Source organism: Triticum dicoccoides, chromosome 5B (genome assembly GCF_002162155.2).
Source record: "Triticum dicoccoides isolate Atlit2015 ecotype Zavitan chromosome 5B, WEW_v2.0, whole genome shotgun sequence".
Lineage (NCBI taxonomy): Eukaryota > Viridiplantae > Streptophyta > Magnoliopsida > Poales > Poaceae > Triticum > Triticum dicoccoides.
Window position 1 is genome coordinate 324,335,961 of NC_041389.1, and position 13,434 is coordinate 324,349,394.

General features: G+C 42.9%; 2 protein-coding genes across 2 annotated transcripts in view; both read left to right on the plus strand.

Moving 5' to 3' along the window:
- LOC119308696 (GBF-interacting protein 1-like) overlaps positions 1-7,991 on the plus strand; it is a 10,862-nt gene extending 2,871 nt beyond the window's left edge. Inside the window, exons 3-11 of the mRNA XM_037584829.1 lie at positions 375-480; positions 1,054-1,177; positions 1,680-2,017; positions 2,117-2,221; positions 3,572-3,956; positions 4,786-5,047; positions 5,496-5,654; positions 6,221-6,721; positions 7,149-7,991. Of these exons, the coding sequence (XP_037440726.1) occupies positions 375-480; positions 1,054-1,177; positions 1,680-2,017; positions 2,117-2,221; positions 3,572-3,956; positions 4,786-5,047; positions 5,496-5,654; positions 6,221-6,721; positions 7,149-7,442 (2,274 nt within the window). The 3' untranslated portion in view covers positions 7,443-7,991. The remainder of the gene's footprint in view (positions 1-374; positions 481-1,053; positions 1,178-1,679; positions 2,018-2,116; positions 2,222-3,571; positions 3,957-4,785; positions 5,048-5,495; positions 5,655-6,220; positions 6,722-7,148) is intronic.
- Positions 7,992-8,673: 682 nt separating this feature from the next.
- Positions 8,674-12,130, plus strand: LOC119308697. Its single transcript, XM_037584830.1, has 2 exons — positions 8,674-10,065; positions 11,888-12,130. The coding sequence occupies exon 1, from the start codon at positions 8,795-8,797 to the stop codon at positions 10,046-10,048; it is 1,254 nt and encodes a 417-aa protein (XP_037440727.1). The 5' UTR covers positions 8,674-8,794; the 3' UTR covers positions 10,049-10,065; positions 11,888-12,130.
- The last annotated feature ends 1,304 nt before the right edge of the window (positions 12,131-13,434 follow it).

The following is a 13,434-nucleotide window of genomic DNA, read 5'->3' on the forward strand; positions in this document are numbered from 1 at the left end:
ATTGTTACTGTGCAATACTTTCCCACATCTTTATCTGGTCTTTAATCTATTTGCACAATCAAGCTTTCATCATTAGTTGGTATGTCATTGCAAGATAATGATGATAAAAAATAGTTTTGGGTAAGTATTATTGTGGCATAAGCTAACATGGGGCGTTTGGCTCATTTCATCGGTGATACTCCCTCCATTTCAAATTAATCAAAGTTCTAGCTTTGTCCTAAGTCAAAGTTGTTTAACTTTGACCAAGTCAACTGTATTGGTTTATAACAGCTACTAAGATGGGCATAAGATGTCATATAACATATTGACATAGTTACTATATGAGTACCCTTTTCTTTTGCGAAGGTTAACATATCCTTTTCTTTATCTTACAGAGCAACAAAGAATCTGTTGACCCCCGATGGAGACCTGGGACACAGGGGCGAGGTGGAAAAGGTGGCCGTGGGAACTATTCTTCACGCCAATTAAGCAACTCTAGTGGTAAGCTTGCATTACTCTGGAGAGTGAAGTGCTGTAGCAAGTATAGATATGTGGCATTCAGTTTTTGCTTTATGTCCAGTCTGATAACTATTTTTCTTAGAAGTCTGCCTTTATATTTCATCTTGAAACATATGGGTAGTTAGATGAAGTTACAATTGGTGGGAATGACGACATGTAATCGATGTTACATGATCGTTATTGCCGTTCCATTTTGTCAGTGCAATGTGAATATGCATTTTAGAAGGGGAGCCTTGGCGCAGCTGTAAGCACAGCCTTGTGACCATGAGGTCAGAGGTTTGAGTCCTGGAAACATCCTCTTGCAGAAATGTAGGGAAAGGCTGCGTACTATAGACCCAAAGTGGTCGGACCCTTCCCCGGACCCTGCGCAAGCGGGAGCTACGTGCACCGGGCTGCCCTTTAATTTCAATATGCATTTTACAGTTAGTAGGGTTACATATTCATACACGATGACCCCATCTATCTTCCTGTCTCCATTTCGAAGTATCCCTGAAGTGCAAACTAATTTATAATAAGCAATCCTTTACGTAATAGTCAAATTTCCTGTTATTGTAGATGGCACTGGGAGAAATGCGCCTGCTGGAAAGGAAAATGACCTGAATCCGAGCATGGATAAATGTACTAGCCCTTCACCTGTCAATCCAAGCACAGAAATGAAGCTATCAACTTCCATTTTAAGGTATTTATGTTGGAAAGGAACACCATTGAACATTTACTGTTCACCAAGTTCTGTATTTTTTTTGCCCTGTATATTGTATTATTGTTTAGTTATCTTATTGGTGCTCTGTTCTTTTCTTAGTGTGGTCAGTCAATATTCTGAATTTAATACAATAAATACATGTATGTTTGGCAGAACTGTGCTTCTTTTCATTTTCTTCTTTGAAATGACATGTTGGTTCTCGGAGGATTCATTAGTACAGGCTGTGTGGTTAGATGTTGCAACTTAGTATCTTGATCATTCTCTAAGGTTTCTTGGATGACCTTGTATGTAGACTTGTAGAGAAGCGTAGGACATTTATATTGTACTACAAGAAACAAGATAAGAATGACTAATATCAATCATACAATGCACATGTGTGCATTTTCCCTATTTTGAAATTTTACAAGTAGCTTTACAAACGGAGCATGTGCACCTGAGTCCTGCTGCAGCTGTTTAGAAACACAACTGACTTTTTTAACAGTTCGTCAGGTGGCTTATCCAATGGTCCATCACAACCTCTTGCTCCCGGGGCGAAATATTCTCAGCCTACTTGTCACTTGTCACCCTCAGATTCAAAAGGACTGGCGGTTGTTAAAGGTACCCCAGAAGAGGTTGTCTTGGATTTAGGTTCACATGTAAACAACTCATCAATTCAGGCGCTAGGAGTGGGTACTTCTGTTTCAGACCCACTGCTTACGCCGCCCCTTCAACCCCACAGTCATGGTGGTGAGATCGTTGCCAACAAACATGCTGTCAGAAGTCAGCGGTCCGCAGGTGAATATAAGGTGGTTTCCGATGATGCATCAGCACTTCCGAAAGGTACATGTATATATGCAGACACTTTCTCCAGTTGGAACCAGTAATCCCCATGGTTTGGTTATCTGTTGTTATGCTATTAACACATTTTCATGTGTCTAGACACGCCACAGTCTTCTAGTTCATCTTCTACTGTGGTACCATCTGGTAGCAGGCCATCTTCTAGCTACAGTAGTCGCTCACAGCAGCCAAGTGGCTCGCAGAAAGGTACTTTTGAACTCTAATATATGAGCATTCCTCTGCATTTCTTATTGCAGAACAGCATGCATCTATTGCAAATTTTGCAACCAGTTCTATAAGTCGTGGGTTAGTATCACTATTACTGTTTTAACTTCAGATGCCATACCATAGAGCACATGCAGTTATTGAATCACTGTTATGGTGGAAATAGCAGTTGCTGCATATAATTTCTAGTAGATTATTTATTGGGCATGTAATTAGGCTTTCAGGCCAATATCATTCTGGGATCTGTGTTGTGTTGGTATATGGCTTGAGTACTTGTTGTCTTGACTCAAAACTTCTGTAATTATTTGTGCTTCTCCGTTGATGAAAAGATGTGAAAATGTCTTTTGCATGTTCTCTTAAGAAGACCCAGTATAAGGATCAGTGGAAATAATACGAAGCCATCTGAAGTATCATAGTTATCTCCTAAACCTTTTTCCTTCAATAGACACTGTTGTTTGTAATGGTACACTATATTTGATTTACTATTTTGTTGCTAGGAAAGGAGGTTTTAAAGAAATATTTTTGACACCATTGGCAACTGTGCATGCTCCCAGTTGCTAGTTCTTATCGTAGTTTTGTAAGCATATCTAAGCAAGTGGTTGAAGTTGAAGAAACCCAGGAACAAACACTCCTCTTGTGCCTCCTGTTTCACATGTGGAGGTCTGGATTTGATTATCTGGCTCCTTGTTTCTCCTCTCTCCATGCAAGGAGAGGTGGAAATCTGCTAGACTGGGCTTTTGTGTCCAGGAAGGCGTGACTTCTATATGGATCTCTGATTAGATCTAAACTGAAACCTACTGAAATAAACTTAGTGTCATAATAAAGAACTTCTACTTGGACCAGTAAAGTAGCTGGACCGGTTTTACTAACCATAGTTTTTATGCCTTGTTCATATGGTTTACTAATGCACATGAAAAGCTGTCATCGTTCCTTGCTAACTGTTGAGTGAGCCAGGATGCGATTGTGATATTAACAAGTTGTTCTCTAATTGATGCATGATTAAATTCTTTTTAGTTGATTAGCGTAATTCATTCTACTGTGAAAGCGATGGCATCTTTCCGCAAATAACAACATTCAACAATTAATCCTGAACACTTAATGCAATTCTTCGTTTCACCCCAACACTCATTTCTTCTATGTTTGCTTTATACCATGCACTTACAGATACTTTATGTCTGACAGCTACCTTTCAGACAAATAACAAAGCTTATTAGTTTTTTGTAGTTCTTACAATGTTTGTAGGTCATTGTTCTATATTTGAATGGAACTGTCATATATTATTGAAAATCTTTCCTTTGTGTTACTAATCATAATACAAACTTTGTTATCTAGCTGTTCCAAATAAAGAGTGGAAGCCAAAACCAACGAACAAACCCGCCCAAGCTGAAAATGTTACCCGTGATGATGTGGCTGTTACTGTGGAGGTTGTTCCACAGTCAGTTCCTGCACCAACTTCCATTAATAAGGAAGATATCTCTTCGGGATTGGATAAAAGACTCGGTGATATGCAGTTATTCGACAAGCAGCATGTCATTATTCCGGATCATCTTCAGGTCACAGAGTCAGAAAAATATGGACTCAGTTTTGGCAGCTTTGGCACCAGTTTTGAACAAGCTCCGAGCTTTCCAAATGACCATGGGAGTGAGAAGAGCTCTATACTGCATGAATATGAATCATCACAAGATCTGGAGGAAGTTGCGGAAGAACCTGCCTCTAGGTGTGTATTTTAGTTCTGGTCTTTCATCTTATGCAATGTCAGGTTTAGTAAACCAGACGCTTATGCTTAGTAAACCAGATGCCATGCTTTCCATACTTAATGATGGATTTTTTTAGTGTGTGTGGATAGTAAATGTTTGCTCTTAGCAGCAATCTCCTTATTTTTGGTACATAGAATCCTTCCTGATGGTAAAGGTATGGACCCAGTGGCAGAAAATTGCTTGCTTATGCTTCGAGGAGTTTCCATTAGATTGAGTCAATTGATGTTTGTTATGGTTCTATATCTAAATTGTTAACTTCATTTCCGTAGTGTTAGGATTTTGCTAGCATATTTTATCCACATTTTAGTTGGTTCTGCGCTTCATTCTTGCCAACCCATGCCTTGATATTGTTGTGTATGAATCCCAATTTGTCAATCCAGATGCCTGGGGGAAATTACTGTGGAGTAGCGACCCCCCAAAAGTCCTTTGAACAAAATGGGGCCTTTCAGTAAAAATTTGCTTCTGAGAGGTCATGCCGTCATGGAGCTTTCTTGTAGTACAAATTCTCTGCATGTTGGGCTTGCCATTTTCCCCAATATTTTCTTGTAGCTTTGTTGCAGTACATATATCTCAGCATATAACAATAGCTATCGTGGTCCTAAACCAATATTATTTTTTCACCATTTGTGTTTCTTGTGATTGAAGTTATTTTCTGCGTCCGAACTGACATTTTTGTCATGAGTTTCTGTGTGCTGTTAGGAAGTTTAGTACCTTTCACTTTTCATGTACTTAATAGTTGTTTGGTAACTTAATTCAGTCCTTAATAGTTGTTTGGTAACTGAATTGCAGTCACCAGAGTGCATCCTCCACTGTTGAAGCGGCAGCTGAATCTGGTCAGCAGCAGCTGACTGCTGAAATGACTGATAATATCTCACCTCAAGAGGTGGATAATTTGTCCAGTACTCCTAAAACTGCAGGGTTTGACGAATCGAAGGACACAGCAGCTTCACACATGCCCCAAGATTCTGTCCAAAATGCGTACTCAACATTTGCAGTTCCACCGCAATCGCAAGGGAACCAGATTCCATTACTAAAGACATCTGAATATCAGGCACGTGCTACACTTATTTGACCTATGCTTGTGTTCATATATTTTCCATTCATATGAAAGTGGTGTGATGCATGACTGCAAAGTCACCTTCATCCCACTAGATTAATTTTAATTTTCTCTGTTTGAAGTTGCATGTTGCATCACTTTACATTGCTCTACTTTACTAGAAATATTATTCCCTAGCAAACAGTAGGCTTTCTAGCTGGCCTACATTCTTAACCTTAGTGCACTTGTTTACAAGCCAATTGTTCTGTCCCAAAGGGCTGATATGATTGTTGTTGGCCTTGGCCAACCTTCTATTTTCATGGTGTGCTTCCCAACATGAGGTGCTTCAGAGTAGACTACCCTTTCTAACCTGCCACCCCATACTATCCTGTCTCCTGTCTAATTGCTCTAATTTTGAAGTATAATGCTGTTTTGATATAATACTGCCAAATTGCGCATACAGGTGCAACAACCAAACGATTTTTCAGCGAATTATTATACACAAATTTACCGGCCAATGGCTGATGCCGATGGCCATATCTCACCATTTACTGCTCCTGGAGCTGCGATCAAGTCTGGGAACATGCCAGTTCTGCCTTCTCAAACTGGCCAGACTCCAGAGGTTTGCATCTAGACCTTTCTACATATTCAATCAGTTTTGCTAGAACTCATCTAGATGAGATATAATTTGGTCTCATTCACCTTCTATAGCCATTGGATGTGATGCTATAAGGTGCGTGTGTGCTGACGTGGGTTGTATCTGTTCTTGTTTTCAAAGTGAATGAGACCAAATTATATCTCATCTAGATGAGTTCTAGGTACTCCCTATTCAATTGTTCTGTTGCATCTCAGTTGTGGAGCCTGTTGAAACCTTTGCCAATCAATGTTAATTAATCTATGTATTTGATTTAAATATATTTTGTGTTCAGTGCATCACCATGTTTTTCATCCATTTCCTTGATTGCTTTTCATCCTCAATAGTTTGATAGGTCAAATATTGATGTTGTTTCTCTATGGCGACAAAATTTGAAAACGAATCTCAACCTGCAGACTTCAGTTTGTTTTTAACAGCTGAACCCAGTAAATAATTTCCAGTATTTCCTTGTCAGCTTTTTTATGTTTCCTCTAAACATCTATAGTTTCCTTTTTCAGTATATCCTTTTGACTATTCTCTTTTAACTACCACAGGAACTCAACTCAGTGATGCTGTCTTCGTCTGGACCCACTCCACTTGCCACTCCAACTCCTGGAGCTGTTCCAAGCTCTATTTCTATTCCGCAACAACCTCTTCCAATGTTCCGCCAGCCTGTGGGTGTACATGTACCCCATTATCAACCTAGCTTTATCCCATACAATCAGTATATCTCTCCTTTCTATGTTCCACCACATGCCCTTCACCATTTCATGGGCAATGCTGCGTTTCCTCAAGCTCCTTCACCTGGAAGCATGTATCCACCTGTAAGTTCAGCTGTTGCACCCCCAGTCAAATACTCGGCCACAGCATACAAACCTGGTGCCAACACCGGAAGCCAGACATATGCTGTAACGCCTGGTGCCTATGGAACATATGGTTCTAATCCATCAGTCTATACAAATAACAATGTGGTGGCAAGTGGAACTTCGGCAGAGAACGGTGATGTCAGTGGATCACAATTCAAAGAAAATAACATCTATATTGCCGGACAGCAGGTAAACGTTTATGCATGTCTGTGGAATCTGTACTTTACTTTCTTTATAATATCTCAATTCTTGGAATTTCCTTGCCATTGACGAGTAGAAGATATAAGATTTGTTTTGGGATTATTTTAGTTGAAGTACCTGCTTGGAGCTGTAGTATATGGAAACTTCATGTGTGGTTATTCGCATATTGGGCTGCTAAGTGCCATTCCGCTGTTAATGTTTGCCCTTTTAGTGGTTTCACGTCCTAAATTTATGGCTTATTAGCTTGAATTGTGAATTGTGATGCAGTTGCACAATAACTAAGTTCCTTGCAAATACTTGTTAGTACTACTGTAAAACCAGGATAAAGTTCTTAAACATACGCAGTAGGCATTTTGTCTTCCTAGTGTTACTTAGCAAATACGCTTGTTTCTCACTGCTTGGTACATCTTGACAGAGTGAAGGCTCCACTGTCTGGATTCCTGCACCCGGACGGGACCTATCTGCTCTCCAATCTAGCTCCTTCTATGGCCTACCTCCACAGGGGCAGCACCTGGCATTTGCCCCTGCCCAAGCTGGTCATGGTGCCTACGGAGGGATGTACCACCCAGCACAGACTCTTGCTGGAGCTGCAGTTCATCCTCTTCTCCAGCCATCACAGACAATTGCTGGAGCTGTTGAAATGGTTGGGCCGCCTGCCAATGGTTATCAGCAGCCGCAACATGCTCAGATGAACTGGGCTAACTATTGACAACAGGCAGTATATTCTTGCGAGTAGCCACCATAGGATGAACAAAGAGAGCAGTCATTTGTTGGATACCTCAAAGTGTTGGTAAAGGAAGTTTTCCAGAGTTTTCAGCATAGGGGGTGCCTGATCAAGAGTGTATATATCATCAAGCATGGGTGATTTGCAGGGAAGGGTTGCAGATTCCCAGATGGTCTAAGTGTTCGTTCGTCACTGGTTTGATTTGTAGCAGGAACTGACCATTATGTTAGACAACGAGGGTCTACGCAGGTACCCGTTCTTTTGCCTCGCACCCCCACATCATTTTAAGTTTTGCTGCAAGAAACGTTCCGAGCTTCGTCTCTCTTGAGGTAATAGATGCTCTGGACTTCGGAGTCATGGTATGGAAGTGAGCTAGGGGGATTTTCATTCTTTCCGCTGCTTTACATGTAAAGTAGTAAATTTTGGTGCTACGAGGACATGTCTGTACTGTTTGTACTTGGGTGTAATATGAACAGTAGTATAAACCAATCCCGAAGTTGCAGCAAAGCTTTATTTCTTTTGCGTTTTCTGATATTCGGTTTAGTAATAACATTCTGACGTACGTACACCGACGAGGTTTTGACGGTTGATGTGCTGCATGGTCCTCCTATAATAAAACCAGAAGCGATTACTACTCTACTGTGAATAGGACAGGAAGATTGTCAAATTGAGGTAGTGAAATTCGTGTTTAACATGAAATCAGGATCATTAACCACATGCTCCGTTGAAATGATGATGAAATTAGTTTTGAGCAAAATGTACTTGGTCAATGCCAAGTTTTTGTGATGGACACGGTGATGTTGTGGTTTTTTATTACCGTTGACTGGGGTATTTGGGTCATTTCACTCCAGTCACTGGGCCGATGGCGAGTTGCATTTTTGAGCACCTATTTAACGAAAGGATGATATTTTTGAGTTGTTGAAACTTATAGTGGCAAAATGAAGTAGTGTGACACAACTAACGGTAAAATAGATAAAAACCCTTGTGTCAGTAAATAATTTTGGTCACAGGCTGTATTGAATTCTAACGAAAAAGCTTAGCGATATGGATGTGAACTAGAACTATTCTTGTTTTAGGTTGAATCAGAATAATTCTATATACGCTATCACAAGAATTAAGCAGCGCATTTCAAATTTCATATTTCGAAGAGAGTTTACCCAAGGTTAGTGCTGTGTCAAGTTCAAAATATAGAGGTAAGTGGTCTGGTCAACAGTACTGTAGCTGTAGGCTGCTTTTCCTTCCCAAAGCCTGATCCAAATGTACTCCGCTCTTTTCGTCGGTACAGCAAAACACCTCCCTCCGTCCCTGCTACTGCACCTTCCTTGCAAAGCCAAACCATGGCCGGACCATCTCTCCCGACGCCACCGCCGGTGGAGGAGCCACAGACGGGGGCTGCAAAGTCGGGGACGACGGTCGATGCCCTCACCGTGGACACCCTCCGCAACATTCTCCGTCGCCTCGCCCTCGCCGACCTTCTCCGTGCCGCCCTCGTCTGCCACCACTGGCGCCGCGTCGCCGCACGCTGCCTCCCCCGCACCGCTCCTCTCCTCGGCTACTTCTTCCACCCCACCGCCACCGGTTCGCCGCCGCCCATGCCCAAGCCGTCCAAGGAAATTGACACCCCCGCCGTCTTCGCTCCCTTGGACGCCTCCTCCCCGAACCTCTCCCTCGACTTCGCTCCGGGGGCCTCCCGCTACGTGCTCCACGACTGCCACCAAGGCCTCCTGCTTCTCGAACCGTTCGCGTCGCTCCCCAAGGGGACCATCCCGCGCTTCCTCGTCCTCGACCCGGCCACCCGCCGCCGCGTGCTCCTCCCGCCGCCACCGCGCGACACGGTACCCGACGACCACCGCTGGCGCCGCTCCAGGTACTACGTCGGCTCCGCACTTCTCTCCCGCGCGCACCCAAGCAAGCTCTGCTTCGAGGTCGTCTGCTTCGCCATCGACGGCGGGCACCCGCGCGCCTGGGTCGCGTCCGTCGACGACGGCCGATGCAGCTGGCGCGCCCACCCGCGGACCATGGAGCTAGAGGTCGATTTCGACCCCTGGTTATTCGAGTCGCGCTGCGTGCACGCCGCCGGAAAGATCTACTGGCACATCTGCAACTCCTACCGCATGCTCGTGCTGGACCCTGCGACACTGCACTTGTCCTACCTGCTGGCGCCAGCTGTACTGTCAGACCATTTCTGCACGTACCGCGTCGGGGAGACGCCGGAGGACGGCCGGCTCTGCCTCCTGGCCGTGGGGAGTCGTTCGAGGCAGCTGCAGCTCTGGGTCCGCGGGGAGGCCAGAGGGAGCGACAATGGGTGGTTTCTGGAGAGGGAGATGCTCAACATGCGTGTGGTGTGGGACGCAGTGCCAGGCCTACCCAATGACCTTGCCCACAGGATCTTCAGTGTTTGGCCCAGCGACATGGACGCGGGGCGTACCGGGAAGGTGTTCATCAGAACCATAGGATATGGGCGCTACTCCTTACATCTGGACACCGCCAAGATCGAGCGCCTGCACACCAAACATGGCAAGGAGTACGGCCACCCGATCTACGCCTACTTCCTCGCGTGGCCGCCTGCCTTCCTCGCTCCAGAATACTGACGACTTTCTGGTGATTGGTAAAACCTCCTTCCCTCTTCAAGATGCGACTCATTGATGTTGCTTCATCATGTGCTTATTTCCTCAGATCATTTCCTATGTGGCTGCCTTGAGTTGTTCGATATATGCTGGTGGCAACGCTTGTAGAGCAATCATTCCAAATACATGTCTGTTTTAGAATTTCTAGTCACAATCTCTTTCTCCACGATCTCTTTCTCGATTCCTCTAGGTTTCGATATATTCTGGTCGTAGAAGGTCTAATGCATATGTATACTTTCTTTCTCTGTATGGATCATAGTATCTAGCTACACTGTACACATGCTCATTGCTATCCTGGTCTGTCATATTTCGTAGCCAAAGCTTTCGCAATTCGATGGAGTTTGAAATCAAGAACCAATTTTGTGGTACGTTTTGGGAAATTTCCAAAAAGTGGTAGTTTTTCGGAACGCTAACATGAATTATGGTAGTTTTATGCTATTTACTCTTTTAGTTACTTACAGTGGCTGGGGCAGGCCGCTTGTCATTGTTAGATGTTGGCTTATAGTCGACCTCTAGAATTCTAAAATGCAGGTTGGTTGCTTTATTATTTTGAAAAGAGGGGTCATTAATTGTTAAGTGAATTGAAGGTAAAATGGGTTTACATAATGGGAATTTTATGAATTTTATATGCTTTGTTGATTGTTTGGAGTTAGACCTTTTATTTGTGTTTTCCTTGTGCCAAAAGAATAGACCTTGTGTGTTATGGGTATTGTACGAACAAATACTTCATTAATGGCCCTAGCACAGTTACAACATACATAGCGAATTAGTATGTAGGAGTGGGATTCATGTGCATGAAATCTGCCAGTCGTTGAGAGTTATACAACTCGGCATGTTTTATGGTTGCATCATGATTGCTAACTATTTTTGAACAATACTTGTGCTTGCATTTATTCTTAATTTCTCATGATAGTTGTGGGTTAGATAGATATAATTTGTAAAACATATGTGATGCATGCAGGTTGATTTGTTGAATGAATCAAATATTGCTATTTGTTACAGTCCTTAACAAGAACGAATAAAATAAACATTTCTACTTGTTCTGCCAAGTGATCGCAGCCATTAACCATTAGCTAAACTCTGCCTGGAAAAGGATAGAGCTGGAAATAACCATAACGGTGTGTTTCCTAAAATTTGGTCATTCTTTTATTGAATGACTAAAATTTGGTCACTTAGAAGAGTCAAGAAATCTTACCTTTGTTCATCGTCTCATTAGCGCTTAAATAGTATTTTTTTCATGGAAGTACCTTATATTGTGAAGTTTTGGTTGCTTGAAATCATTAAATGCTACTCCCTCCGTCCGGAAATACTTGTCCTAAAAATTGATAAAATAGATGTATCTATAACTAAAAGTAAGTCTAGATACATTCATTTCGAGGACAAGTATTTTCGGACGGAGGGAGTATCAAGCAGTCTTTTCTTTACTTGTACACGGGCTTAACGTTTGTAATCACAGTTTGCTTGTACATAGACATGGCTTAATTTTCTGAATAGCAATCTACTGGTACACGGTAGTTTTTTCAGCTTAACAGACAGCCCAATTGATACAATAGTCTTCTCATAATACTCAGCACTTCTCAGTTCAGCTGAAATCGTGCAAACTCTCAGAATATCTTTTATTGGAAAAGTGAGAACTCATGCCTATTTCAGTTTGTGTAACACCATCTACATATATAAGCTTAAAATTTCCTTATGCTTATCAGTTTAGCTTTTGTCTGATGGCCTTCCAATATGTTCATGGTGTGATAATGGTTTGATCCCCAGCAATTTTTGTGGCTTATATCTGCAATTTATGTGAATCAGGTTCCTGACTTCTGAGATGCGGAATCAGCACAGTTTTTGTTTGAAGTCAGCTGGAATCCTATCACCTCTGGGCTCACTAATGCCATGTGCACCTTCACTCTCAACGCAAGAGGAAGAAGCTCCCATTACCTTATTTATTGGACTATCTAAGCAATGTCGCCAGCTCCTATATTTGTATTTTATCTAAGCATCATTTGGACTTGATATTCTCAAGACTTAGTTATCTAAGCATCATTTGGACCTGATATTCTCAAGACTGTTTTATCTAAGCATGCCAGTAATATTTATCGCACTTTTGACTCTTAACATTCTGTTCTCCTGACTTGTTGAACTCCATGGTTGTGCATCGTGGACGCACAACCAGATTTAATCGTCTCCCTAGGGACAGGTCCAAGTCTTGAATCTAGGTAGTTCGACGTTCTAGCTTATTTTCAGCACTGCTCTTGAGCGAATTTGTGTAGCTTATCTTGTGCATACATAGTTTTGAGCATTCAGAAGACAAAAAAGTTTAATCAGTGATCAATAGGTATTAGGTAGTATGCTTTGTACGCGAAGCATATACGTACTAGCTACAGATGCTCGCTGGACTGGAAACGGACCACCCTGCGGCGAGCCAACTTTGACGTCGGGAAACAGGGCACGTTAAAGCTGAACTCAATTTGTTTCCCAGGCTGGGGCAAGCCATTTGTGGGACCAAAGGGAGTACAGTGTAAGCCAAAGCTGAGTAAAAGCCCTTCAAAAAAAAAAAAGCTGAGTAAAAGCAAGGGTCTGTTGTCTACATACAGCAGGGCTGGACAGTGGGCTGACCGAAGATAAAGGATGGTGCCGGACAGAGCAGTTGAAGCTCTCTACCCATAGCGTTGCTTTACATTGTAGAGTACAGAGTAGAGACGCTTTCTGTTGTTGGTCAGCAATGCAGTTTCCAGTTTGGTGAAAGTCTAATTTACGTAGCCAAAGCTGAGGAAAAAGAAAGGATTTCTTGTCCCCACGCTGCAGAACTGAACAAAAACGCAGGAGCACGGTGAGTGATCCCTCGTCGTGGCCAAATTCACTCTTTTGACCTTTGAAACGGAGGAGGTGGACCACCACTGAAAATGTAGCATCAAATGAACACATTCATATGAAATGACATCTGGCCTCTGCATAGGTAAGGATGCACACAACCAACAGAAACAAGTTCGGAAAAAGAGTAAATAAATAAAATAACATATTGACGACCGTAAAGTCCTATGAGACCGACACTATGTTTATGCCTATGTCAAAGGGCCATTCTCTCGGTCGCTGCCATGGCCGTGGCTAGCATAGGCTCGTCGGTCGTCCGCCCTCCACAGTACCAGTCCCCGAGCACGTCTGTCACACCGAAGACGCACAGGGGTTTCATCCGCCGCTGCTACATTGCGAGACCTAGTTCTCCATGTCTCTAGACAGTAGTGTGATCATGCTGGCCAGTGGCCACCCCACCACCCCGGTGGTGTCCGTCATCAACCTCAACGTGACGCCTTGGTTCAGTGGTGCTGGCCAGTCGTTTGATAGGATACAAAGGAAGC